The sequence below is a fragment of the Aulostomus chinensis genome, chromosome 4 (genome assembly GCF_037954235.1).
Source record: "Aulostomus chinensis isolate RoL2024-O1b breed Wild chromosome 4, RoL_Achi_v1.0, whole genome shotgun sequence".
Classification (NCBI taxonomy): Eukaryota; Metazoa; Chordata; class Actinopteri; order Syngnathiformes; family Aulostomidae; genus Aulostomus; species Aulostomus chinensis.
In genome coordinates this window covers 18701725-18729487 of record NC_141323.1, presented here as the reverse complement: position 1 = coordinate 18729487, position 27763 = coordinate 18701725, and the positions used below count along the sequence as shown (strand labels likewise).

General features: G+C 41.6%; 1 protein-coding gene across 1 annotated transcript; it reads right to left on the bottom strand.

Annotated features, from left to right (window-relative positions):
- Nucleotides 1-669: 669 nt before the first annotated feature.
- Nucleotides 670-27633, bottom strand: lrrc17 (leucine rich repeat containing 17). Its single transcript, XM_086202227.1, has 5 exons — nt 27220-27633; nt 18603-18961; nt 16904-17393; nt 5295-5450; nt 670-1654 (listed from the first exon to the last, which is right to left on the bottom strand). Exons 2-5 carry the CDS (start codon nt 18873-18875, stop codon nt 1212-1214), a joined length of 1362 nt encoding a protein of 453 aa, XP_086058353.1. The 5' UTR covers nt 18876-18961; nt 27220-27633; the 3' UTR covers nt 670-1211.
- Nucleotides 27634-27763: the final 130 nt, after the last annotated feature.

The following is a 27763-nucleotide window of genomic DNA, read 5'->3' as shown; positions in this document are numbered from 1 at the left end:
AAGTGTGTCTTATTTGTGGATTTTCATAATAATATCTGACATGAACCTAGAATTGCTGCGACATTTGACATGAACGCTTCTAAAAAAAAAACTAATTTCACCATTGACTTAATCCTATACAATTGAAGACGTGGCGAAATTGCAATTAAAAGTGTTTTTTGCATGTCGTAATGATATGACACGTAATCTATTGTATCATCTACCTGCCCAGAATATATACAGTAAAACAGGGGAGGCAAAAGTCTGATAGAAATGTATGTCTTATTTGTCCAGTATAGTGATAATATTATTGATTTGGAAGCTATTGAAAGTAAACAATGAATATTTACAGTACTTGAAATATCAATATAAAATCACTGGAAAATCTGGATAAATAGAACCTTCTTTCTGTCAAAATATGACGTGAATCACGGCGTTTTGAAATTTCAGATGTAAGAAATTTCATTCAGTAAGTCAAAAAAAAATAGGACTAATACGCAAATATGGAAACTTGGTGATTTTGTTGTTTATTTAGTAGTTTCCGAAACCTCATCGTAATAGCAGGTCACATAATCCAGCAGTTTCAGCCATATTTTTTTGACCAAATGTCCAGGGTATGCATGTCATAACATTCACCTAAAATCCTACCCCTCATTCCTTGTGTCCAGCCGTCATTAAATAAAACAAATGTACAGAAAAAATAAACCCAGTTTTATTTCCAGAAATCAGGTCAATAATATTATACATTACTAAGGCAAAAAGACCAAAAGCTACATTTTAGGAAAAGGGTGAAAAAACTCTCTCAATCACTAGGAGGGAACAAGTACAGCACCTGCAGTTCCCTTTTTGAGCAGTTGGGGGCGATGATTGCATTAGCGCTGATACAAACTGGATTGGGAAGGTGCTGCAAAAATCTAAAACAAAAGCTAAAAGTCATCTCCTAAACCAATACTTAAATGTAAACTAGTATGACATTACAACTGATTTTCTCTTCTAATGAGTTCCTTTAGGTTCCAAAAAAAAAAAGATGCAAAATGCTGCTTAATAAAAAGACATTTTAAGCCTTAGAAACTGATTATTGTCCCAGAAATGTACTAATCACAGTTCCGCTTTAAAACATAAACTCACTGAGACTACTTTGGTTAATCCGTTCTTCAGCCCTCATTCAGACATCCTCTTGTGTAAATTTGCCAGCATACTAAACCGCATTAATGCGCTGATCCTCTCCCATTCTAACTCAGCCTTATGATCTCAAACTTATTTGGCTTCTTCTCTTTCAGCGGCCGAGGGAGAAGCTCACCCTGCCCCTCATCAGTTTCCCTCACCACCTCCTGTGCCTCCTTTTCTGTCTCCTCTTGTCCTCCCTGTCCTGGATCTGTCCCACCTGTTTGTTTATCCATGGGACATTCCCCATTGTAGGTCTTAACATAATCCTCCACGCGCCAACCCCTGAACTCCTGAGGCTCGGAGCAGATCAGGCCAGTGTAGAAGACGCCAGGATGATGCTTGAGCCAGTAGATCAGGTAGTGGATATTGTAGTCGCAGATCCAGGGGTTGTTGTCCAGTGAAAGCTTCCGTAGAAAGTAGAGATCCTCCAGTACACCATACTGGAAATAAGGAAGGCTGTTGTTGGACAGGTCAAGCTCACGGAGGTACAGCAGGCCGGCAAATGCAGCTGGTAGGGGAAGAAAAGTAATGCTTTTCATAACGGGATACATTTTTGACATAATACAAATGTGTGTTACAGTCTAACACAGAATGTTAATTAATTCATTAAATGTTTGCTGTCCACGAGTACACCCATAGCTTTGCAGGAGTGAAGGAATTTGACATTGACTATGACTCTGACAGGGTTTCATAAGTCTATGGGGTCAGAACATGTCCTCAGCACACAGTGGAGCCTGGCATCTCGTTAGATCATAAAAACAGGAGACGGAAAAGTTTTTATTTTGAAAATTTTACTTATCTGAACTTCACTTTAGTAATTTTACTCACTTTACATACTTAAATATGTTAAAAAAGGGGGTGTGACAAGAAATTCTTGATGTTGTGGAGGTACTACAAAATATTAAATGAGGTAGAAAGTACAAACCTTTTTTAAATGTGGCAAGACAGCGATTACATCACTAAAATTTGAAACGTTAACATAACCGACATGGTTTTCACCACTGAAGGTCTCCATCAGATCATGAAAACTGATTCGGTTTGAAGCACCTGGGCTTAAAATCGCCGCTCTCTGCGACTGATCATACGGCACAACCAGTCACCACCACTTTTCTAGCCCGCCAGTATTTTGGGACGAAGTCAAGTCAAGTCAATTTTATTTATGTCGCGCCAAATCACAACAAAAGTGATCTCATGACACTTTACAAGTAGAGCAGGTCCAGTACCAAACTCCTTCAATGAATTTACACCCAACAATTCTCCATCAGCAAGCACATCCTGCAACAGCGCTGACGAAAACCTTCCTTTTAACAGCTCACATTATTTGCCATTGTTAGCCGTCGGTCGCCGTTAGCTGCTAACTAAATAGACATGGCTGGCTCTTTCTGCATTCTTGAGTTAATATGACGTTATGCAGGAGTTAAACAGCTTATAACTTTATTTTCGGGTGAAGCATCCTTTCAGTGTTATAGGGCAGGGGTAAAATTTGACATGTATCATTTTATGATTCGGTGGGGTGATGGCGACGGCGGTGGTATGTGTGTGTGTGTGTGTGTGTACGTGTGCGTGGGGGGGGGGGGAGGACGCGGTTTGTTTGGACTGGACAGTTTGAATTGCTTCATGCTGTCTACTGGCCTTGAGCATAGCTTTGATCTTGACACAGCGGAAACAAGGACGGAAAGAGGAGGAGGAGGGAGGGAGGGCAAACATATAGAAGTGAGCGAATATGGAAAGGATAAAGAAATCAAGTTGAGGACAAGAAAGAGAACATCAAATGTTCACTATGAAATCATCCAGTGTCCAATTTCTATAATTGTAGAAGATAACCAGCTCATCTTTCAAACTTAAAGATGACCCAAAGAGACATATATATGTATATATATATATATATATATATATATATATATATATATGAATCACTTTTTCCAGTGATGATGTACACAGCTTAGAATTCTTTTAGTGCACTTGTAAAACTCGCAGAGGTGATAAATTACTCCCCACGCTTATTCCACTCTTGACTCATCTTGGCTATATCTGAATAACAACAAAACAAAGAAGAAAAACAAGCAGGAATTCAAAGTCTTTATTCGCCATAGACATTGTGTAAGACAGACTGTGAGATTCTTGTCTTCCTGGAGATTTTGCGGAGATCCAGATGACTTGTATTGAGACCAATTATCGTATAGTCGGAGGAAATTTCGCTCGATTGGCCTTCAAATATGTGAAGGCTATTGTTTGGTCTGGTTTGGGGGTTTGTAAAGCATGGAAAAACCACAATCATCTAGCAGACACCATAATCCAAAGCCAGTAAAAACAAATAATGCTGCATCTATTATTATTAATCCAAGTTCAATTTAGGCTTTCTTTTTTTTTTTTTAAATAATCATGTTCCTATCACAATCTGGTCCTCCTTCACATTAAAAAGCATTTCTTTTTGCGTAAAGGAGGAATTTTTTTAAAGTACAAAAATACCTTGGATTGAACTGCAGAAGAATGTTTACATGTATTAAAGGATAATGATAAAATTACGATGAAAAGGTTTCCCTCCGGGACACGACAACATCAATCCAGACATCATTGGCCTGGAGACAGTAATGAGTCATCGATGGCTGACTGCAAAAAGAGACACATGTTTGCAGAGGCTATCTGGTGTTCAGATAATCTGTTCTGCCTCAGTGAAATGGATCTTCTGAACGGGGATGAATGACGTCCTAAATTGTGACACACAACCTCCCTCGATAATTGTTTACCGCTGCTACTAGATTTTAACTGCATCTTGTCTGATGAGGTGAATAAAACTCCTGGGAGTGAGAACCAAGGGTTCACCCTGGACAGGTCACCAGTCCATCACAGGGCCAACATGTAGACAGACAACCATTCACACTCACAGTCACACCTATGGTCAATTTAGAGTATCAATCAGCCTCGTCCCCTCTTGATGTCTTTGGACTGTGGGAGGAAGCTGGAGTACCAGAGAGAACCCACGCAGGAACAGGGAGAACATGGAGACTCTGAATAAAAGCTAAGGCCCTGGTGAAGTTAAGAGAGGAGGTGGTTAGCGTTGCTTTTGTTATCTATAATAGGATTCGGTAGAGTGGAGACAGGAGTTTCTATGTCTATGTGGTCCTCGTTGTGGTTGCGTTGTCATCTGATGACCTGATGTCTTATCACATCATCCAAGTTTCCCTTCTTTCTGCAGTTTGTGCCATTCAGAGAAAGTCATTTCTCAGAGGTGTAATCACTCAGCCTGCATTTAGACCAAACAAAGCATTGAGGCAGTATCCACACAATGCGTCAGTGCTACACAGTAAACCGTGCTGCTTCCCACGGGTCCGATCTCTGGCTTTCACGATTGGCTGCCATGGAATGACGTCAAGTTGCGTTTCTCCAAAAGTTGCCAACTTTTCTGGGATGTGGCTCCATCTCCTACAACTAAAATACTCTACCCTACTCAAATCAAGTAAGCCTGCAACTTTGCTGCTTGCACTGACTTGGACTGAATTCAGCCTGAACAGCAGGTAAACATAAAAACATGTAAGACGTTTGTTCCAACCCCCTGATAGGACACCTATCCACTCCTGCCACCTCCCATGTGTGAGATATCTGTCCCATTATCTGGAATGCCTGAAGGGAATTTCTTCAATTTTCTTATCATATCTTCTGGGACTCAAAGACGAACTAGATCGATTTTGGTCGTTGAAGGTCAATGTCACTGTCAATCCGAATAATTGTGATATCTCTGGACTGTCTTGAGGAAATTTCTTCAAATCCAGTTAAAACATCCATCTAGACTCAAAGACGACCTGAAAATATTTTGGTGGTCAAAGGTCAAGGTCAACGGTAGTAACGGTGGCAGGCACACATCACGGAAGTGACAACCATGATGTAGCATCGCTGGCGAATGATGAATTAACACAACAGATCTCGCTGGTTTGAGTCAAAACACTGGATGAAAGCTGGAAGAGATGATTTTGGTTAAAACAGACACTTTTTTTAAGTTTAGTTTGACATACAGTAAAAAATACAGTTATACTAGCATTCGGAAAAAAAGATACTAATATGGTTTTGAAGCTTGTTTTCTTGCTTAGGCCAGAAGTATCTGTATTTTGTTGTTGTTTTTTTCTAAACAGTAGCTAAACTCATGCTGTTACCTGTGTCTATACGATGCAGGCTGTTACTGCTCAGATTGAGCAGCTTGAGGTCTTTGGACAGCAGGAACTGCTTGGGCACGAGATGTTTGATGCTGTTACCGGACAGATCCATTTTCACTATGTCCGATGGAAGGTCAGATGGGATGTTGTTCAACTCTGCAGGGAAAGTGAGACAGAGAAACATGAGTAATTGTATTTTCAAAGAAACTGGCAGGAGAGAGAAGAGGGAAGGAGAGACATCTAGCGAGAGCAGATCTTTTTCAGAGCTATCAAATAACGAGAAATAAAACAGCACATGTATTCATAGTCGCAGTTTATGTTAACAAATGGAACTAAATCTCTGTAAGTTCGCTGGTTTGAGGCAGATGTGCACAATAAATGAAATCAGAGTACAAAATGCAAACACCACTGTGAGAAAGAGAGCTGGAATTCTAATTGGCCTGCAACTTTATATGTTTTCAAGATGTTGAGTGGGTTGTGAGCAACATGTCACATTTTCAACTGCAGCAGCGTGTAGAACAATATTTCTTTTCCAGTGTTTCCAGCTCCTCACACTCTCTCACACACACACACGAACACGCACACGCACACACATGTCCTTTGTGAGGACTTTCATTGACGTAATACATTCCCGAGCCGCTCACCCTAAACCTAACCATCTCAACTGACTGCCTGACCCTAACCTTGACCCTAAACCTAACCTGAACTAAATTCTAACCTCGACCCTAAAACCAAGTCTTGACCTTCAAACGGCCCTTTGAAGATGTGAGGACTGGCTAAAATGTCCTCACTTTCCAAAAATGTCCTCATTCGGTTGGTTAAATATGTATTCTAGTCCTCAATATGTAGCAAGAACAAGAACACACACACACACACACACACACACACACACACACACACACACACACACACACACACACACACACCACCATTCGATTGTTGATAAAGGCTCTGATGGATGAAACAGTAATTCCTGAATATTACAATCACAGCTGAAGCCCAAGTAGAATCCCATGGGTTTTAGCATCCTGGAAACGTTTTCAGTAAAAAAAAAAAAAAAAAAATTTGTCAGTGTTAACACTTTTTGTAACCCAAAAAGAGGGAGCTGAGCAAGCACCTGGAGCTTCCACAGTCATGTTTGTTAGTTTAGTAATATCCAAAGAGCTCTCTCTCATCTGACCATCAGCTATTCATCAGAAAACTGCTGTTTCCAGATGTTTGTCGTATCTTGCTAGCTAGATTTAAGGAAGCGATCCCACTGGCGCTAAATTCAGTGTTGTGTCAGCGTTGTGTCACCTTGGTACAACTCTGAAACCTGACAGCTGAAACAAAAAAGTCAAAAACTGGAGGGGATATGATCTTCCTCCAAACTGGAAGAGTCAAAACATGCAATCCGGCAAAGATAGCCTGAAAACTTATAGGAAAGCCCTTCATAAAAGTAGAGCAGCCTATTACTCAGCATTAATGGAGGAACACAAGAACAACCCCAGGTTTCTCCTCAGCACTGTAGCCGGACTGACAGACAGCCACAGCTCTACTGAGCCAAGTATTCCTGTTTTCACGTCTAGCAATGATTTCATGAACTTTTTTAATGATAAATTCTTCTTATTTGCCTTCAGCTGACCCCATGTAATCTTTAAACTCAGAAACCTTAGAGGCAGCTGGAGGCCAAGACATATGCCTGAATAGATTTTCTCCCATTTACCTTCACGAACTTAATTCAGTAATTTCCTCCTCTATACCATCCACCTGTCTCCTAGACCCCAGCCCAACTTAGCTGCTTAAAGACTCTTTACCCCAAGTACGCGTCTCTCTCTTACATATGATCAATGTGTCACTTTTGTCTCGTTATGTTCTACAGTCCTTTAAAGTTGTGGTAATGAAACCCCCTCTCAAAAAACAACAACTCTGGTTCCAGAAGTTTTGGCCAACAAAAGACCAATATCAAATCTATCTTTGTCTCCAAAAGTCTGGAGAAAGCAGTTGCGAAACAACTCTGTGACTTTCTCCACAGCAACAGCTTATTAGTGGATTTTTAGTCAGGTTTTAGGGTTCATCACAAGTTACCAATGACCCCCTACTGGCATCAGATGAGGGGCTCGTCTCTGTGCTGGTCCTATTAGATCTTAGAGCAGCTTTTGATACCGTTGACCACCACATCCTTCTACAGAGACTGGATCATGTCATTGGCATTAAAGGAACTGCACTAAACTGGTTTAGGTCATGTCTACTAGGTTGATCTCATTTCGCACTCGCTAATGATGATCCTTCTGAAACTACTACAGTCAGTTATGGTGTTCCACAAGGGTCTGTACTTGGACCAGTCCTCTTCACCCTATACCTGCTTCCTCTAGGTTGCATTATAAGGAAACACTTGATTAATTTTAGCTTTCTTTCATCCATGTAACATTGCTAAGATCAGGCACATCCTGTCTCCAAAAGATGCAGAAAAACTAGTCCATGTTTTTGTCACTTCCAAGCTGGATTACTGCAATTCCCTCCAATCAGGCTGCATCAATAAGTCCCTAAAGACTCTCCTGCCGCTCCAAAACGCTGCTGCCCCCGTGTTGACTAGAACTGGTAGAAGAGACCATGTCTCTCCTGTACTGGCCTCTCTGCATTGGCTCCCTGTCAAATTCAGAATAGAATTCTAAATTCTTCTTCTAACACACAAAGTCTTCAACAATCAGGCATCTTCATACCTGACAGAGCTCATAGTCCCCTATTATCCAGCTAGAACCCTTCGCCCCCAGGATGCAGGGTTACTTGTGGTTCCTAGAGTTTCTAAAAGAAGAATGGGAGCCAGAGCCTTCAGCTATCAGGCTCCCCTTCAGTGGAACTGTCCTCCAGTTTCGGTCCAGGATGCAGACACCCTCTCTATGTTTAAGAGCAGACTAAAGACCTTCCTTTTTGATCAGGCTTATAGTTGGGCTGCTTAGGCTGGCCGTTAGATATGCTGCTATAGGCTTAGACTGCCAGGGGATCTCCCATGGTGCTCTGGGCTTCTCTCTCCTCCCCTCTTTCCTCTCTGTCCTCCTATATGTCCATTCATCCATCAATTTTCTACCGATTATCCTGTTAAGGGTCGCAGGGGGGCTGGAGCCTAGCCCACCAGCTTTCAGGCATGAGGCGGGGTTCCCCCTGGACCCCTGTGCTGGATCCTAAACACTTTAGAAACACCTTATCTAATGGGATAGGTACCCTGGATGGCATTACCCTGGCCCCCAGCACTACTGTAAGGAATCTTGGAGTTCTCTGTGATCGGGATCTGTCCTTTAACTCCCACATAAATCTCCACGACTGCCTTCTTCAATCTACGCAACATGACTAAGATCAGACACCTTCTCTACATTTAAGAATAGACTTCAGACCTTCCTTTTTGATAAAACTTATAGTTAGGGCTGCTGAGGCTAGCGCTAAGATATGCTGCTGGAGGTTTAGACTGCAGGGAGAACTCCCACGATGCACTGGGATCTCTCCTCCTCTCTGTCCTCCTGTATTCAAACGTGTTACTAACTCAACCGCTTAGTATTCTCAATACTGTACTAGCATGAACATGAGCATTGTGTTTGTATCGTATTTGCTGGCATATAATTGCTCATATTAAGTGCGAATTGATTGCTTGAGTAATCTGTAGATGTTCTTACTGGTAGCTAGTCGTTGTTATTGTTTGCTGCCTTTCTCCTTCCAGCCTTTTCACCTCCCCGTCTCTGTCATTCTCACCCCCTTTCTCTCCCTCTTTATCTCTGTCCCTCTCTTTCCTTCTGTATATCTGTCTTTTTCCATTATCCGTCGATCCATGACATCTGCCCTGCTCTCCTCCTCTCTTTCCCCCCAAACCAGTCCAAGCCGATCGCCATTCTCATTGAGCCTGGACCTGCTTGACGTTCCTCCCTGTTGAAAAGGGAGGTTTTCATCGCCGCTGTTGCAGGATGTGCTCGCTTAAGGAGAAATGTTGGGTGTAAATTAATAATTAATTGAAGGAGTGTGGTGCTTGACCTGCCTACTTGTGAAGTATCATGTATGTATGTATGTTGCAACCTCAGTGCAAATCTGCTCAAGTCTTTAGGTGCCCCCCACCCTCCTGCTTCATTGTGGGGGGGTTTTTTTTCGTAGCAAAACAGTTGCAGATGTGCAGACGTAAATAGGAAGTAAAGTTTGGGCAGCAAATATTTATTCTGACATAAAACTCCCTTGTGATTTTGCGGAGAAAAACAGATTGTGTAAGATATGTTTATATATGTGAAGATGAGTTTTGAATGTTGTGACTCCTTTCCTGTATGTATTTATCTACATGGGACTGTATAATTTTGGAAATTGCAGATGTTACAGACTTTCTACAAACACACTTAACAGACACAGATGTTGAATCATGCAGGCACGGTGCCATAAATCGTCACAGACTGTAAGAAAATATAATTACACACACTCACAGAGAAACACACAGATGTAGCCAGTCCACTCAGGAAATGTAATTATTCGGTGGTGTGATTCTGCGTTGCCAAATGTATGTGCAGCAGCAGGCAGAAACAATTAAAAATGCTAATATTCCACATAACCTAACATCAGCTCTCAACAGAGGAACCCAAAAGGGTTTTCCGCACCGTCTCGTCATTTCATTCCAAGCAGCTTAAAGCTGGTCATTGCTGGCTCTCTTTATACCAATGCCAGACTCAAATTCCCAGGCTCTTTTGTGAAAAAAAATCACACATCAGCCAGAATTTGAGCCAAAGACGATTTTTTTCCCCTGTGGAGAGATACAGCTGCGGTCTGTTGTGTTTTACAGACAGTGAGGATATAATATCCGATTCAGTCACAGCATGGACAGTAGATTTGGGTGTCTGTAGCCATAATGATTAGAACAGCTCTTAAGTCTTTATCCCTTACTTGTGCTTTATTATCTCCAATTGGCATGTGAAGAGCCTCTGCTCTTTTACATCCTGGAGCTAGATACTTGCGAGGGAAGTCAGGGGTCTTTATCAAAAGCATAATCTTTTAACAAAGTGTCTCTTTCCCACTTCAACATCTGTGTGAAAGGCTGCATGAGAGTTGCTGAGGGAGAGAAAAATTCCAGGAAAAGTAAATCAACCCTCTACCTGGAGCCATTATTTGAGTGCATATGTGAACATCTGTCTGTTTCAGGCCTTGCTGTCAGAAATAGGCTTTAGTACAATCCAAGGCACTCTCTCTCTCTTTGTCTTTCTCTCTCTCTCTCTCTCTCTCATCCTCTTTTGTAAATTCAAGTGTTTCACCTGATAGCAACAACGCTGTAAGTTTAGTTCAGAACCATTAGCTGATTTATAGCGCCTGCTTTGTGTCAAAGTGTCAACGTTTGAATTACCTTTTACAGACATTAAGACGGTGATTTGTCTAAACAACCCATGGCGGTTCCATTATGACTATAACACATGTACCTGTTCGTGCAACACATGAATCATGCAATGCACTTAAACATGGAGCTAAACAATGTCCATGAGTTACATGAGTTAAAAGTATGACACATTAGTCTGGATATTTACCTCACTGCCCTGCTCTAGAGGGTAAGGGTTAATACTGCAAATGATTTGCATGGGTTAAGAAAAATATGTAGTCCCTTTTTTTTTTTTTTTTTTTTTACTGTTTTTGTTGTCAGCTGTCTTGGAGCAGAGCTAAAAATGTACTGCTATGTCTGGAGGATATATTAGAACATTATTACCCGGTCTGGTCGCTCTCAGTATGTTTTATAATGTTTAGACAGAAGAAAGGGGAGCAGTTGGGGTTTTTTTTTGTTTTTTTTTGCTGATGTGATTACTACACATCCACAGAGTGTAGTTCAGTAAATTTTTTGTGGTTTTTGACTCAGGCTCCAGGCCTGAGGAGAATTATTTTCAAGTGTTTCGTTACTACATTTAGGCATGAGATGTGTTGTATGCTGTTTGGTAACACAAATCGGGCACCGATTGCCAAAAACTGAACAAGCTGTCTTCCAAAGTTGAAAGTTTCCTCCGGACTTGTATTACGGGGAAGAAAAACACAGCACTGAATGATGTAAAGTGTGTCGATATGGTTTTTAAAGGGAAAAAAATGAATTCAGCAGCAAAGAGGCAAAGAGGCAGGTGAACTCTACTGTTCTAAATAGCTCCCTGCACCAGAACTGAAAACATTTTAACCCCTGATCTTATGGTCTGTTCCAACATTAAAGTGCTACTTAACCCAAAAGTACATTTCGTCTTTTAAGTTCTCACAAATAGTTGTAGAAAGAGTCGGCAATGTACATGAGGTTGAAGCTAATTGTGACTATTAGGTAACAAAACAGACAGCAATCAAACAACAGCATTGGCTATAAACAGCAAACTCTAGAGCGTAACGCACATCTTCTTTATCCAGCCGTAGACTCAGCAATCCGACATTAAACACAAACTGACCAGTCGAACCAAGTTGGAATTGTTTTAATTAGGTTGGGGGGGGGGAAGGGGGGGCTCATTTTGTGGACCATGCCTTCAAAAGTGTATCAGTATTGTGAGAAATTGAAAGGAAAAAAAAACAACCCCCCTTTTTGGGTGATGCATCACTTTAAGTGGGCTGCTAAACTGGTTAGTCATTTTTTTTTCCCCCATAATTTGTTCCATACTTTGTGGTGTGGAACTTCCGTGGAAATGGCTATCTGGCATTTGCGAAACTTCCAGGTGGTAAGTCTGGGCGCGGTCATAGAGAAATACAAAAACGAAAAAACAAAAAAAAAACAAACCCGAATATGATAAATCTATTTTCTTCAAAGCTATGCCTGTGCTAGTCTGGATTTCTACCTAAAACAGTAACTCCCAGCATCTGATTTGTTCTCACAATGCCTCTGTGACCTTTTCACCTCATAATGAAAACATGTATTTTGGGAAACTTGAGCTCCAGTGGTCACACATCAGTAGATTCACAACAGCTGTACAGTTCCCAGTTTAGAAAAGACCTTCATAAACTGCGGCAGGAAAACTCCTTGGCACCTGGCAGAGTTAACAGATGTTAAACAGACTAATTTTTGATGCAGGGTCTCTTTCTCACCCACTCCCACAACCTGGCCTTCCTCATCCACCGACATTATGGATGGTTGTGCTAACTGCCCACTGTCAACAATCAAGTGAGAATCCTACATAATATTGTGTGTGTAGGCAGTGGAGGATTACCCAGCTCATTGTATGCATAAGTCACTTTGCTGCTTACAAAAATTTTTATGAAGGATTTATGTTACAGCTGAAACCTATGTTTTCTTGAACTTATGAGCGTATTCACGGATGCCAGATTCAATAACTACGTCCCAAAAATCAACACCAGCGTGTTTTTATTCGGGTTTCATTTATTTCGTTTTATAGGACTATGAAAGGTTTTTAAAAGTGTTGCTATTTCAATAACCTCACTACAGTAACAGCAAGAGCGCACTGGATATTAACTGAAGACCCTTTTTTTGTGCGAGTTTCATCTTTGAGAAGCAAAGCCTCAACTCGGGCCATAGCGCCGATCTCCATCGACAATGATGTGGAGTCTAAATTCTGCTGTGGTTCGCCTCACAGAAAAAGCCTTAAACCACAGGGACGGGGAACATGGAGACAAGGGAGAAAAACAGGGACAGAGATAGACAAGAGGAAAATATCGGGTTTTCCTTCATGGTTTCCAGTCCTGTGAGAAAGAAAGCCATGCATCACATTTGTTCCATTTCATGCTCCACATGTAGACACACTCTGTATGTCTACCTTCTGGACAATTTGTTTGGAAGTTGTCTTTCTGACCTCTGAATTTTTGTCAAATTCCTTCTTTCTTTTTTTTTTTTTTTCTTCTTACATCTGAAACCAACTGATTTATTTTGAACGCTGACAGTAGTGAATATTTGCTGTTTTTGTGTGCAAGATTGTTGGCGCCCCTGAAACCTCAGATTAAACACTAGTGAATTGTAAATTTGTGGCACCGCTTCAACACAGTATGAACCACGTCAGGTCCCGCATCATCAGCTGAATTCAAAGCTGGTTTCAGTTTAATAATAGCGTCAAATTACAACAAATTTACCTCAAACTGAGGATATCTTGTGGAGTTTTTGAAGATTCGTTTACAATATTTTCACAAGTGGTTCCCACATGCAAATCTATCCAAGTATTGACAGTTGGTGGTTGGTGGTAACACACAGAATCACAGCAATGTGCTGACATAGACCAAGAAAGAAAATTCAAGCTAGTAAGTATGGATTCCAACAAATGAAGATTGGAAGGAAGGGAAGGAAAGAAATGTAGCTGTGCACATTGAAAGTGAACTGAATTATTGTGTGTTATTCCAGCACACTAAGAGATAGTCAGGTAACTTTGAGGCACCAGGGAATATAAACAAGCAACAGAATGTAAAAAAAAAAAAAGGAGAATTTTTGCACCCAAGCCCCTGAATGGGTTCAGACCATGTTACAATGAGATTAGAGGTTTATGGAACATGGATAGCAATAGTTGTGTTTCCACTTGATTATTGCAAAAAATAAATATGTTAATCAAAAAACAAAGTGTTTTCCTGTCGACTGGTTTGGAGCAAATAAAAAAGGGTTTCATGATGCCTCCACAAGATGGTAGTATAAGGGAAATGATTAATGGCTGTAATATACAAAAGAAGAAGAACCGTCACTTGGTGACAAGTGAATTTCTTGAAGAATTACATTTTGTTTGACAAGTTGTAATTGTTTCTTAAGTACCGGAATGTTACTGTTGGCCACAGACAACAGGCAAAGTTTGGGAATATCCGCGAAAACGAAAGGGGTGGAAACTTCGAATGAAAATGCACAAATAAATTCATAAACGGAAACCCAATTTACAGATTTTCCACATTTTTAAACGAGACAGAGCCTAAATATACTTTTACAATGAATTTTAAATAAAACATATGGCAGTGGAATCATATTACTAAGGATTTCATGTATAACACCACAGCAACTCGAACTCTGGCAGCAAAGACTAACGAACGTAAGTTGTATAGATGATGGATGATTATGAGTGGAATCCAGTTAAGTAAAAAAAAAAACGAACAGATTTAAAGCTATCATGTTACAGTACAACTTTGTAGATTTTTTCTTATATAAATCAAAAGCATCCAGAGAAATCCTGCTTATAAAATACTTCGAAACAGCTGTCGTAGCAACATTCATGTATCGTATTTCTCTCATTTTAGAGTTAGATGTGAAGAGATTGATGGGAAAACAACAAAGGGACCTCACAGTGATTCATATAAAGAATCAATTCAAAAGTCGCTGCGGTAGAAAGAAAATAATAAGGAAAATATGCACAAAAAAAAGGGCCTCGAGCATTCAGCGTCACAGACTATTCTTTGTATGGTTTTGGCTTGTCGTTGCCCTACGAAAGATGGATTTCTGTGAAAGACAGGCTGCCCATTGATACATACATCCACTCAGTTACATCTCACGGACAATCTGCCACTTCAGAGTGGTGACAGTAGAGGCTAATTGAGCATCCAAGAAGGCATGTAGTGTTTCAAGGGGCGCATAGATAAAAAACTCTTTTCCACGGACCACTAAAATAAGAAGATGAGAGCAACCCGGACAAAAGAACCCACATAAAAGTAACACGTAATTGTTTGTCAGAAACTGTCATCCCTGCCCCCTTTGAAACCAATGCTGGGAATAACGGCGTTAAAATAAACGGCGTTCCTAACGGCGTTACTTTTTTCAGTAACGGGTAATCTAACTAATTACTTTGTCTATCGTTACAACGCCGTGACCGTTACCAACACGTCGTTGCTACGCGTTACTGAAGCGACTCATTAAAAATGCTGTCCGGCGCGGCCCACACAGACACAGTAGCCGCAAATGCGTGTTTTGTTTTGTTTTTATCCTGAGGTGCGGGGGGAGGGGCGAGATAACCGCCTAAGTCATGCTGATTGGCTAAGACAGAGTACGATTTCACGTTGAGCCAACTGGAGACATCAGGTGGGCGGGTGTTTACACACGAACACAGCATGTAGCAGCACACACACAAACTACCAGAGATGGCGAGTCCGGAGTCGCTAGGAAAGACGGCGTTTTCAAGATGGAAATATAGGCACTGCTTTAACTTCGTGGAGGTTAAAGGTAAAAACGTACATATTGAGTGGGCGTTATGTCGTCCCAGAGCGAGAGCGAAGAGGCTGTCAACGTCCAGTGTCAGCAACCCCAATTTAATGAAGCACCTCTCGACGGCCCTACTCGTCTTCTACTAAACTAGTGGCCAGAAACACCGTTGACACCCCTAATGGTGGTAGCAAGTAGGTGCCGTTAAGGTGAGCTCTGCTAACAGAGAAGGACACGGAGCCACGCCGTCCAAGCGGCCACAGCAGGATTTTTCTGCCCTGCTCCACAAAAACTTGTGACAAAGACAGAACTTAACGAACTGATAGGCCTTTATGTTGTTGAAAACAGGCTGCCCTTGTCAGCAGTTGATTCAGACTCCTTCAGAGCCCTCATAGGCAAACCCCCCCCCCCCAAAAAAACCCCCTCCAAATTCTTTGACATCTTTAAACTTAAAAGAAAAAAGAGTAACGCAATAGTTACTTTCCCTGGTAACTAGTTACTTTCATCGTGGAGTAACTCAGTTACTAACTCAGTTACTTTTTGGGAGAAGTAACAAGTAACTATAAGTAATTACTTTTTTCAAAGTAATGTGCCCAACACTGTTTGAAACACAAAGCACACTTTTTTAATGGAGGAGTGGTGACATGACATCCATGATAGCGACCTCATCGTGGCATCCACGAACAAGGGAGCAGATGTGAAAACTGGATGAGCTAAAAGCAATTCTCCCTCTTCTCTCTCCTCCTTTTATTTGGACCGACGCCTGCCAGTTTCTATCTTTACTGCTGCCTTCTACCCACGCTGAGTCATTTTTTTAAAACACAAAACACATTTAGATGCTAGTTAGTACTTCCTTTTAAAACCTCCTAGAGAATGCATTTCTGCAGAAAATAAATGAAGACAAGTTTACCAGATGTGACAGCTGGAAATCATGTGTGTGTTGAGTGTGTGTGTGTGTGTGTGTGTGTGTGTGTGTGTGTGTGTCATCATGACAAAAAATGTGCTCCTGCAGACACCTACCGAGGCTGAACAACCACAGAGGCAGTTTTGAGTATTTTGACAGGTGTTTATACATCTGTCTTCCTGTCTGTCTGCGGTTCACAACTGTGCAAGATATATAGCCGCCAAACTTTACAGGTGTGTGAGAACATAAAATTAATGCTGTGATAGCATTACAAGATGGTGAGATGAATGCAGTATATGCATAAAATACCATTATATGACCATTATACAAAAAAAATTCATGAATGAAGACTAGAAAAACACTGAATGCTAGAAAAGACAACACAGGAACAACAGAGCTGCTGGTTGAAATGTCTGGCATTGCACGTTGCAGTAAATCTTTGGATTAGTTAGTGATACTTCAAAATTTGATTTGCAATGTGTCATATTTTCAACTGGAAGGCACTCTTGCGTATCTTCACCAGGCAACCAAAACCAATTTAAAAAGCAGACTCTTTTTCGCGATGTCGACCAGATCTGCCTCAAACTTTTAACAAGTGTCTGCCGCATTGTGTTTGCGTAACCCTGCAAACAGATGCCGTCTCACCTTTGTTGCTGCAGTCTAGCAGAGGTTTGGGGAACATGTACGTGTGACACATAGACGTAGCTTCTGGCTTCACTTTGATCGGAGGCCACGGTCGCTCTCCTGTCCCTGGCCTCCTGTCCACCTGGTTGTCACCTGCACACAACAAGTCCGCGTTCAACTTCTTCAGCTTCTGACCCCTGAGCGAAAGGGGCTCCGCACACTTGGCGTAATTTCCCAAGTTGCGTTTACTAGGCACCTGCAGGGTCCTAACTAGGCTGTCCAATGGACAATGACAGTTCCAGGGGTTGTCATAGAGACGGAGGTAGATGAGGTGGGGCATAGGGAGCAGGACCTCCTCGGAGGCTGTTTTCAGTCTATTGTGCTGGAGGAGCAGCGTGGTGAGCTGGGAGAGGCCACTGAAGGCTTGCTCTTCTACCATGGAGATATCATTCTGCTGGAGGTCAAGACTCTTCAGCTGGGTGAACTGGGAAAACATGTTGTCTCTCAAAACCTGCAGGGGGGACATGAGAACCGTTGGTAAAGTGGATTTGCTTGATACAAAGTAAGTCGATGTAACCGTTGAATTTACAGTTTAATTTTCTACAGGCAAGGTTTATAAGAGCCTTGAGAATGTATGAAAATCATTACAAGCAAAAAAACAACAACAACTAAATCCTAAAGAGGTGAAAATAATCGAGTCATTAATCATAATTGGTAATAATAATAATAATATGCATTGTTTTCCAAATGCATTTCATAATTTAACATTTGGATGTGTGAAAAATATCTGAGAAGTTACACAGGCAAATTCAGTTATTCTCACCTAACGATGTACAGAGTGCATTGCCTGGTTTGTATTCCATCCTTCTCCTCCTCTATCCATCTACATCATGAAACACAGCACCGACCTAAGCTGTTGTTTGCGAGAAACGATGCATATGTCTTCATATTCCATCTATATCAAGACTCAGTAGTGCTACGTAAAGGATACATTACTTCAAGGACTGGAATTTTTTTTTTTTAAATAGCGTGTGTGTATTTAGCTCGGGTCCAAAAAAACTTAAAAAGATGCCTTTCTGCAAACTTACAGGCTAGATTTGGGGGGTATTGTGGTAACACAGTTTGAGGCTTTAAGAAAGAACGTTAAATGCTTTGTGTTTAATGCTTCATGCATCATCCAACAGAGCCAAAGATACACTTAAAAATAGAGCGAAAGCCACATTCTTCCCATCACTGCTCATTCATTCAACAATCCAGCTCTTTCAACTCTGGTAGAAGCTTAATTATGCTCCTGACCCTGATTTCTTTTTTTTCAGTATTCATGAGTCATTTGTCTTTATTTATTAACGTGTTGGCAAAGGATTTGGTTTTGTTCCTTTCAACACCTGTGACACACATCCTGTGTTCTTCCTCAAGATGTGCAAAAGCTTATACACACACACACACACACACACACACACACACACACACACACACGTAAAGGAAAATGTCTGGCTTTGATCTCAACCCCCCAATTAATGGAGCGCAGATGCTCATGCTATCAACAAACTTGCTGGGTTTAGGGTTGGAGGAAGATGCCTTAGGCACTAACTTGCCTCTAATTAATGCGAGGAAACTTTTTTTTTTTACACAGAACAGTAATGTACCTTCTCTGTTAATTATCACAGATTGTGTCTGGACTGCAGCAGGTGGTCCATAGTTTAAAAGGGTCTGAACTTGCCTGAATCTTATTTCTGGCCAGCAGTAGGTGGTGAATATCTTTCGGCCAGTCTTGCATCACGGTAGTCAGCTGCCGATCTTGGCAGTCCAGGTACTTCTCTCCTGCCTCAATGTACTCCTTACACTCCTGAGTTTGACGCCTCGTGACCCTGGCTCTACCTCTACCCCGTGTACGCTCCCCAGCTCCCCTCCCGGCGGCCCCTGACCTGGGGCCTCTCCGGGGTTCAACTGAATGGAGGAGCAGCAAGAGGCACAGGGTGGCGAGGAGACGCATGATGGGATAGGAGAGTAATCAGGTCAGCCTGGGAAGACTGCTGTCGGGGACGACTGGTGTGAAGGGACGCAGGAAGCCTGTCACAGCTGTGTGAAGAGAGAAAGGGAAGTGAAGGGTTGAGCCATTAGATTCATGCTTGAATCACTGAAGTTGTTTTCTTTGAGGACAGCACAGCAGACACTTTGAATCCTGCCGGAAATAAAGAAGTCCTTACCAACAAAAAAGAATGGCCGCAACTTATTTAGCCTTGACTTGACTGACTGTAATAGTGACAACCTGCTGAACACGGCCCCAATTTGCCCGTTATTTCCAATGGAACGGAGCAGCGTTTTGTTTACAACATTGCAAGGTAACATCTATCTCAGGATGGAACTGCTTCCATCTTTGTTTTCAACACCACACTGTCCATAAAAGGGCCATGTACAATGGTGATCCATATCCATCAAACGGGACAGAAAACATCACAAATAATGACAGATGATTTCGGAGGTTAATTGAACAGGACAGAAAAAAAAAATCTGAAGCTGTAAAACATATCCAGCGCATCAAGAAAATCAAAATAATTTAAATCGAAATGTAACAAAAACGCAAGCAGATTTGTGTCAGTGGGATATTAAAACGTGCTGTCAACTACAATGGTAACACAGCACATGTTGAAAGAATGAATGATGAGGCAGAGCGAGAGGAAAGTGGGGCAAATATGATAGGAAACAGGAAAAGACGTTTGGCGGAAAGGAGGTGTAGACATTCGTTATTTGTTTAAATAAATAGGGTTAAAATTGGTGTTTTCTGGGTTGCCAAGAGATACAACTTCAACAGACACTTATACTGTATTTTCTCTCCTCACCTCCCTGCTACCTAACCTTTTTCATCCACCTCCCTCTCAACTTTTTGCCTTTCTATCTTTCAGCATCCAGGTATTTCTAAAGGGTTTCAGCACATCCATCAGATCATTGCTCTGTCTGTTTATTGTAGTCTCATGAAGGAACATTGCGTGAGAGTCCAGGTCTTGCTGGCATGCACAAAGCACAGCAAGAATGGGTATCAGGGCTCTAAACTTCCCCAAGGCTGTCTTCATTCTTGTGGTAGAAGCCAGTATGCTGCCACCACAGAGTGATTGCATGCCCCGAGGTAATAGATGGATGCCACAACATCCGGACTTCTTTCACTGGTCTGCCATCCATTGGTCTTACCTGCCCCTTGCGTGTCTTGCACTCGAATCTGGCATCCTGGATAACCTTGCCTTTAATGCCATTGTACTGATGCTCCCAATAGCTGGAATATTCCCCATGGGGATCAAGAGAAATGAACAACTGAGCCAACTGAAGAAACAATCACAAAACGAATCAGATATGCCGATAATGAAATAGATTCAAAGTCAAAAAGAATGTCTGAAGTCTGTCTCGACTTGGTCCCTTTCTAACTTTTTCTCTCTGTCCTACAGCCTCACTGTCTGGCCAGTTCTACCTAAAACAACCCAAGAAGAGAAGACTCAAACACTGGAAATATTAATATTTATAGCTTAGTGAAATTGTCACATGTTTGTGCCACATAGCCACTTGTTCTGGACTCCCTGCTATTATTCCTGACAATGTGCGCTTGTGTCTGCGCTTGTGCTTGTGCTTGTGCTTGTACGTGTGCATGTTTTTTGTAAAATAAGTGAGTCATGGGTCTTTTATGATCAAAGGCAACAAGGCAAGGCTCACAGGTTTGCCAAGAATCACTGCGCGCACACATACACATTGACACACACTTGTGCATAACGAGTCTGTCCAACTGTACCAAACCGCAGCCCCTTTCGGTCTCCCAGCGTCACAGTGGAACAAGCCTGTCAATGCAGATGGTGTGGGTCCATTGTGAGTAGGAAGCAGGCCATGGTAGCTCGATACAGGCAGGAACAGCTGAGAATGTGTCTGGGGGATGCACTTTCCATTCCATTGAGTGCTCTTCAGCAGTCCTACGATCAATCATCTTAAATGAAGCAGAGTCCAATTTACTGCACTGCAGCTATCACACAAAATAATACACTTTTAGAGAACTGCTCTTCCAAACACAGTACAATAAAAACAAATATCTTCTTTTGGCTATTCTGCTTGATTGTGCCATGAACAAAACTCTTTTCAAGGCCGCAACTTCTGCCAGTTCACATCCGAAGAGACTACACACTGTTACTTTAATGAGGTATGGCAAAAAAAAAGTTTTCAGTATCCTCTTAGAATCTTTCTTCAAAGACAAACTGGTGTTTGATGTTTTTCTCACCAAAATTCTGTAAAGATCCTTTACTCTTTCTCTGCTTAGCTCTGACCCTGATCCATCTCACTACCTACACCTAAAAGTCCTAAGCACGAATCAATTAGAGGAAGAATAGGGCCACGTGCAGGTCTTCTAGGGACGGATACCCAGTAGGCCCATGTCCACTTCCTCATCGGTCAGACAAAAAGGCCCTTGAGCACCCAGTATGTTGCCAAACTTGCTCAGATATAAATAAATGGCTGAGACAAGTTCACCCTAAACCCATGAATGCAGCAGAACCTGTCAGACAAAGCAATACATCAGCGGAAGACACAATCTAGAGTGTTGAACCGTCTGCATCCAGCACCATGTCTGACAGGTGTAGCATTAATGTTAGCAGTGCCAGCCTGGCAACTGGTGGTGCTAGCGCCATACGTAGAGGCTGAGGGGTACGCGGAAGACTGAAACATTCAACCTCCTTCTGTCCCTGCAATAAAGATACTGTGAGAGGCTAGACTCTAACGTCTGATAATGACTCTCGTCTAAATGACTCAAGAGTATGTTTATTGCAGGGTTTCTTTGATGATGAGGTGGTGGTGACAATCTTCCATCAGTTGACTGAAAAGGGGATGAGATTTAAATCACATAATGTCCATAACGTCCAGAAACCCTTTGAGTTCTCCTTAAGAAATTCCACTGTTTCTACACTCATTCAAGCAAATGTTCTCTTTTATTTGATGACTTAACCATCCTCCTTGGTTGGACAACTCAGAACATAATTCACGCCACTGTGCCCTGAACCTACAAACTTACGTTTTGTACAGTCTACATGCTTCCCGCATGTCTCTACTTACAGTATGGCGATGAAAAAGTTTTAGAATTTGTATACTCTTATGTCCTTCTATAGTTAAGGATCTGTCTGCAAACCTTCACAACTTGTGCCTCAAATCATTTTACCATCCTCACTGTTAAGCAGGGTTTGTCCAGCTCTTCTCAGAAAACTGTGGCCACGGTGAGGCTGCAATATCCAAGACACATTCCAGCTGTAAGGTTAACCCACTCAGGCCAAGGCCAAGCCATGTGGTTAACCTCATGCCCATACCAGCCTGAATTAGCCATTCCAACTTATTATTATGTCCCACCCGAGTTCCTTCTGGACAGCCACGCCAACCCAAAGAAGTCGAAAAACAAAAAGTCCTCTCCTAGGGTCTGTAAATATTCTGCTGAAAGCTCTCAGGGCTATTTCCCTGAGGCCATCACAGTAAATATCAAGCAGATTGTTAGTCATTAGGCCTGAACCAGAATAGATTTAGTAATATGAACTGTAGTAACACATTTCTCATTCTTGACCTTGGAAAATATATGTGAGGTAACTTTTGGAAGAATTAGAATCTAGTAAACATCACTAAATGTGGTAGCCTTGGCAACCAGCGGATGAATACTTAAGCACTTTTCTGATGCTGTGATTGGTAAACATTGTGAGATTGACTCAACCTGTAGAGGAAATATTTCTCTCAGTTTTTTTGCAACCAAATATGATAAATTCATCCTATAAAACATCCTCATGAGACATTTTATTCACGTTTTTGGTACAAACAATCATTAGGAGGCTAACACAGGAAACCCCTAGCCTGATGTGGACATTCACATTTAGCTAATAGCCTCCAGGCTAAAAAAAAAAAAAAAATGGTGCTAGCATGTTTTAGACTATGATCAAGCTCCTTGCAGTGCTTTAATCTACTTTACAAGTAATACAAAATACTTTCCAGGATAGTCTGTATAATTTACAAGACTGCCTGGATCCTGTTCCGCCAAAAAAAAATCTTTGAGCACCTGTTCCATGACTCTAAACGGCAAGGCTGCACTTTGTCTGTCTTTACACTTCTCTACCAAATATTTCTACATTTTAAGAAGTTCCCTATCCTATGTAAATAGTTTGAAAGAGGTAATAAATTGTACTCATCATCATATAATAAGTCATGTATTCTTTCTGTGTTTCTTTGTATTTGGCTGACATTTTTATCAGTTTGTTCACAGCGAAGTGTTTTACAATTAGGTACATGCCAACAAAAGTGGTTTATATGCTTCAGGCCCACTCTGTTAACTATATGTTTGGCTTTTATATTGGGTGCTAATTATGGACATTTTTTTTTTGTTAACATTCCTGGCTCAATAGTCAATACTTTTACCGGGAGACTACGCTGAGGGAGCACTGCCATGTAGAAAGGTACTTGTATCAGTGTGAGTATGATTATGTCATACAGTTGGAAGAAGGATTAAGTGACCAGCAGTTACTGAGCTGGCGGTTACTGTACGGTTGTTTCTAAAACTGCGGAGCAACTGAAAAGAACCATTATGTAATTTCATTTAATGTTTCTAATGACTATTTGAACCCAAACAATTTACAATCTCAGTATTAAAACATATCAGGGACAGAGCGTACTCAAGTGGCGTTTGGTCTGGATCAAAACAAAGCACTGGATAAAAGTCTGTAGAATCTCTCTGTGTGGAATTTGTTTTGGTGAGCAGTGCTCGGGGAGTGTGTACTTAACACTCATCTCCAACTGAATCTAATGGTTCACGTCTCCTTCTGGTACCACTTTAAACATGCCTTCATGTGATGTTAAACATGGTCATGTTATGCTCTTTACTCTTTGTTCACCGCTTGCAATTTTGCAGTCGAAATTTTCATAATGCCGAGATGCTAGAAATGCATGCACAACACCACATAAATGGCACTATGCTTGAATTGCATAATGAACTGGGAAGAGAACCAGGTGGCTTGGCAAGAGTTCAGTGTTAACATGAAAAAGGGAAGTGGGACCTTACTCTGATCCTAGAAAGAACCAGAGGTCAAAGTGCAAGTATATGCCTAATGCAGATCCACTGACACCCACGTAGAGACTAGAGACCAAAACAGATAAGATCCAAACAAATGTGTGTGGGAGTTTTCTGAAATGCCCCAATGGATCATTTAGTCCCAGCAGACCGAAGGAAACACAGACAGGATGGCCTTGAACATCATCACATATCCACCTGTGAGAGGAAAACAGTTTCCCTTACATATCTGAACCATTTCAAACTTCATTTTCAGCTGTTTTGTCTTCAAAAAATGGACCGTATGGAGAAATCAAAAGTGAAAATAAAAACTAAATTGAGAATATGTGGGATACTGAATACAAATGAGACAGAAAAAAAGGATATCGAAAAAAAACTGAAGTTGGCAAATTGGCACCACACTAACAATAAATCTATATTCAGTTATATGTGCAAAAACATTTGATCATTCTAAGGTCTATATCAATAAAACTCAAACATGTGTGATATGAGTTTTTTGACTACAGTTGGTCTCAATCCGGTGGCGAGACATGAATCTTAAACCACAGGTTACCTCCCACTATTTTCCCCCACCGCTGTAAGGACATTACATAATCCCAACATATGTGCTCCTTACTTGGGACTTCATCCATCAGTGTTCTTTGTTAACAATGTCAGTGGGACTAAGTGTAATGTGGAAAGGGTCGAAAGTACCCAGGGAGGGTCATCCAACTATGCAGTTTCCTTCAGCCCTGTGGAGCTTTTTAGGATCTCATCAATTTAGTGTTGTTACCATTCGTTTTTCAGCTATTTATGTAAAAAGCCAACCTGTCTGCTCACTGACAAATGGCCCAATTGCAAAGATATTTCCACAAAAGATGAAACGAACCTTGTCTACACCTTTGAAAACACCTCCCAACTGCAAAGTCTGCACATTTGCTACCTTCAGTAGTTGCCCATTAAAGCTCTTCGTGCTCCAATAACACTGGACAGCACACTGGGGATGGAAAGCGCACGGACCTCCCGAGGAAACTGTTAAGAACACAAGGGCCACTCTGTTGTAGAAAGAAACTGAGAATCAGCAGGGGAGGCTGCAAAAACAAAACCGGGGGACCAAGAGAGCTTTGTCTTCATAAGAGAAAAATCTGAAAAATGCATCCAAGGTTGCATGCATGTATATGAAGGAAGAGAAGTGGGAGCTGCAAAGCAGTCAGCTAGGCAGTTAATTATAGAAAAAAACAGTGACAGAGAGCTGGAGAGCAGGAGCAGGCTTAAAGGTGAAGGATTTTTATGTCCTCTGCCAGCCAGTCTCCCAGTAAGCTAGTTTGTTTCCTTTGGGCTGACTTTCTTCTAAGTTATGTGTAGAGTGTGTGTCTAGAGTTAGTGGCTCGTTACCATGTAACAGCCATGCCATCCAGCTATAACAGAGACAGGAAGTGAAATGCAGGGAAGGACTGACAATACAGACTATGAGTACATAAAGAGATCAAGGGAAAATATGTAACCACAAACCTAATGTGCTAAGCTGGAGGATGAGACACATGGAGACAGACATATACTGTGTAGAGCAAGCGTAACGTGAGAGAGACTGCTCACACATCCCTGAGAGCTTAATTGAAACCAGATCATTTTGTTTCTGTAGAGAAAGAAAGGAAGGAAGGAGGGAGTTTGGAGACAGAAAATGGCACTTTAGTCAAAGAGGGTCAAAGGTGTTCAACCTTCAAGCCAAATTGTTTGGGTTTTGTGTTTTTAATACCTTATCTTATTCTCTGAGGTTTCCAACACAAGAGCAGCAACATACACACCCATACATGCAATACGTTTGTGTGCTAAGGACATCTCATATATGCAGGCACCACTGGTGTCCCCCCCTGTTTCTTGGCTGCATTTCATTGTGAATGAGGGGCTGCTGACCATTCAACTTCATCTGTACAGCTGTGTCAGCTTTTTGGACATTTATCTTACTGTTTTGTAATAGTCTCATGTTTTCAGTTCCTGGTCTCATAAACTACCTCATAAGAAATAGAGAGTAAAAAAAAAAGTCTGTCATAAGACACTTTGCAGAGTTTACGCGCACGCACGCGCGCACGCGCACACACACACATAATGTCTTCCGCTGTCAGCTAGCTATGTTGATTGGTTTGGATAGGGGCCAGACACATGTGTACCTCAAACACATGCACACATGCACACACACTCACTCCTCTGTGGTGCCCCACTAACTGCGGGAAGCTGAAACAGCAGAAATTTAAAGTAACAAGGACTTGGGCACTTTGTAATGAGCGTAAAGTTGCAAGTCAAGCTTTTTCTTCCCTCTCTTTTCTTCGGCGCAGAATTCCAGCATGAAACCACACATCGCTCCATTCTCCAATGGATGAGTCCGGAATTTTACTGAAACCTACACTCGGACATGTACATATGTGTGTAGATAGGGGTGCGCATACATATAGGCTGGAGAGCATGCACACATTTTGTACTTTAGGACTCTGTATTCTGCGGGAAAACTACAGTATCTAACAAGTTACTCAATGAACATTTGGGGGTCATAATTATCCCTTACAGTGCACAGAGGATCCAAGTGGGTAAATTAACCCCTCGCTCTGGCAGCAGAACCCACTTCACTGTATCCACTGAGCTAAACGGGGAACAGAGCTAATGATGGTAGCGCTTGAGTATTTGAGTTTCAGTCTCCGACGAAATGAATGGTTTCAATGAACCTCCATTGACTTTTTTGGGATTGGAAAAAGAAAACTTTCTTGTTAATCCTGCATCAAACTGGAACAATATTGAATTTGGATCTAGTATATAAATATACTAATTTACAATTTCTGGCAAGTGACAAATGCATGTGATGGATAAAACATGCACATGTTATGCCAGCGCACCTCTTATTGTGAAGTTCTCGTGTCCATTCATACAACTAGTATGTGTCTGCAAGCAAATCTTTGCAATGCTTGTGCACTAGACAAAGAGTGAACAATAAAATAAAATACTGTGTTCAATCTCTATCTATATACATTTGTCTATAAAGTCCCACAAACAAAGCATTTCGATTTGGCCAAAGTCATATGTAAAACCTTTATAGATGAACTAAAAAAGAAACAAACACCCCTTAAGTGCATTTTAGGACAGCACATCTGCAACCAGATTTCATAACAACATTAAAATGAATTGTGTAGTTGTTTCCTAGCCTTTGGATTTCATCACTAAGTACGTGCCAAAATATACTTGCTATCTAAATTATCTTTTGCAAGAACTGATGTGCTTTATTACAACAGGAAGTTTTGGGACCTACCTGTCCAGGGAGAGAATCTGGCTCAGGTTCGTCCACTAGGACCTGCAGATCACCGGTTGGTCCTGCGTCCCCGGCTCCTATTCCTGACATGAGCGCTGCATCCAAGCCAAGAAAATCTGCCTGGCTGCCTGTACACTTAAAGCCTGCATGCACTGAGGGACGAACAACTGGCTGCTTCTCCAATCTCTCTCCCTCTCTCTCTCTCTCTCCCCCTCTCTCTCTCTCTCCCCCTCTCTCTCTCTCTCTTTCTCTCTCTCTGCCTGCCCGTGTTGAGTGACTGACTACTACTTTATACAAGCCTCCCTTCTTTCTCTTACTCCCTTGGTTTCACCCACTCAGCTGGAGTGCAAAGAGAGAGACTGTGAACAAAGTAAAAACCTACTCTCAAAGGAACCACCAGGCTGTGTCTGGTTTAGCATTACCCACACATAAACACACACACACATGCACATGTCAGAGAGCTGCATGCCTGCACTTGTCCAGTGAACCTCCCCCTGCATATGCTGTTAACTGGCCTGATGGACAGGGAGAGAGAGAGTGAGTG

Coding starts and splice junctions, on each gene's coding strand:
- lrrc17 (XM_086202227.1), bottom strand. CDS start 18,875: ATGCGTCTCCTCGCCACCCTGTGCCTCTTGCTGCTCCTCCATTCAGTT. Junction 17,394..18,602: donor TGGCCAGAAATAAGATTCAG/GCAAGTTCAGAC, acceptor TCCCCCCTGCAG/GTTTTGAGAGACAACATGTT. Junction 1,655..5,294: donor CCTGCATCGTATAGACACAG/GTAACAGCATGA, acceptor TTCCCCTACCAG/CTGCATTTGCCGGCCTGCTG.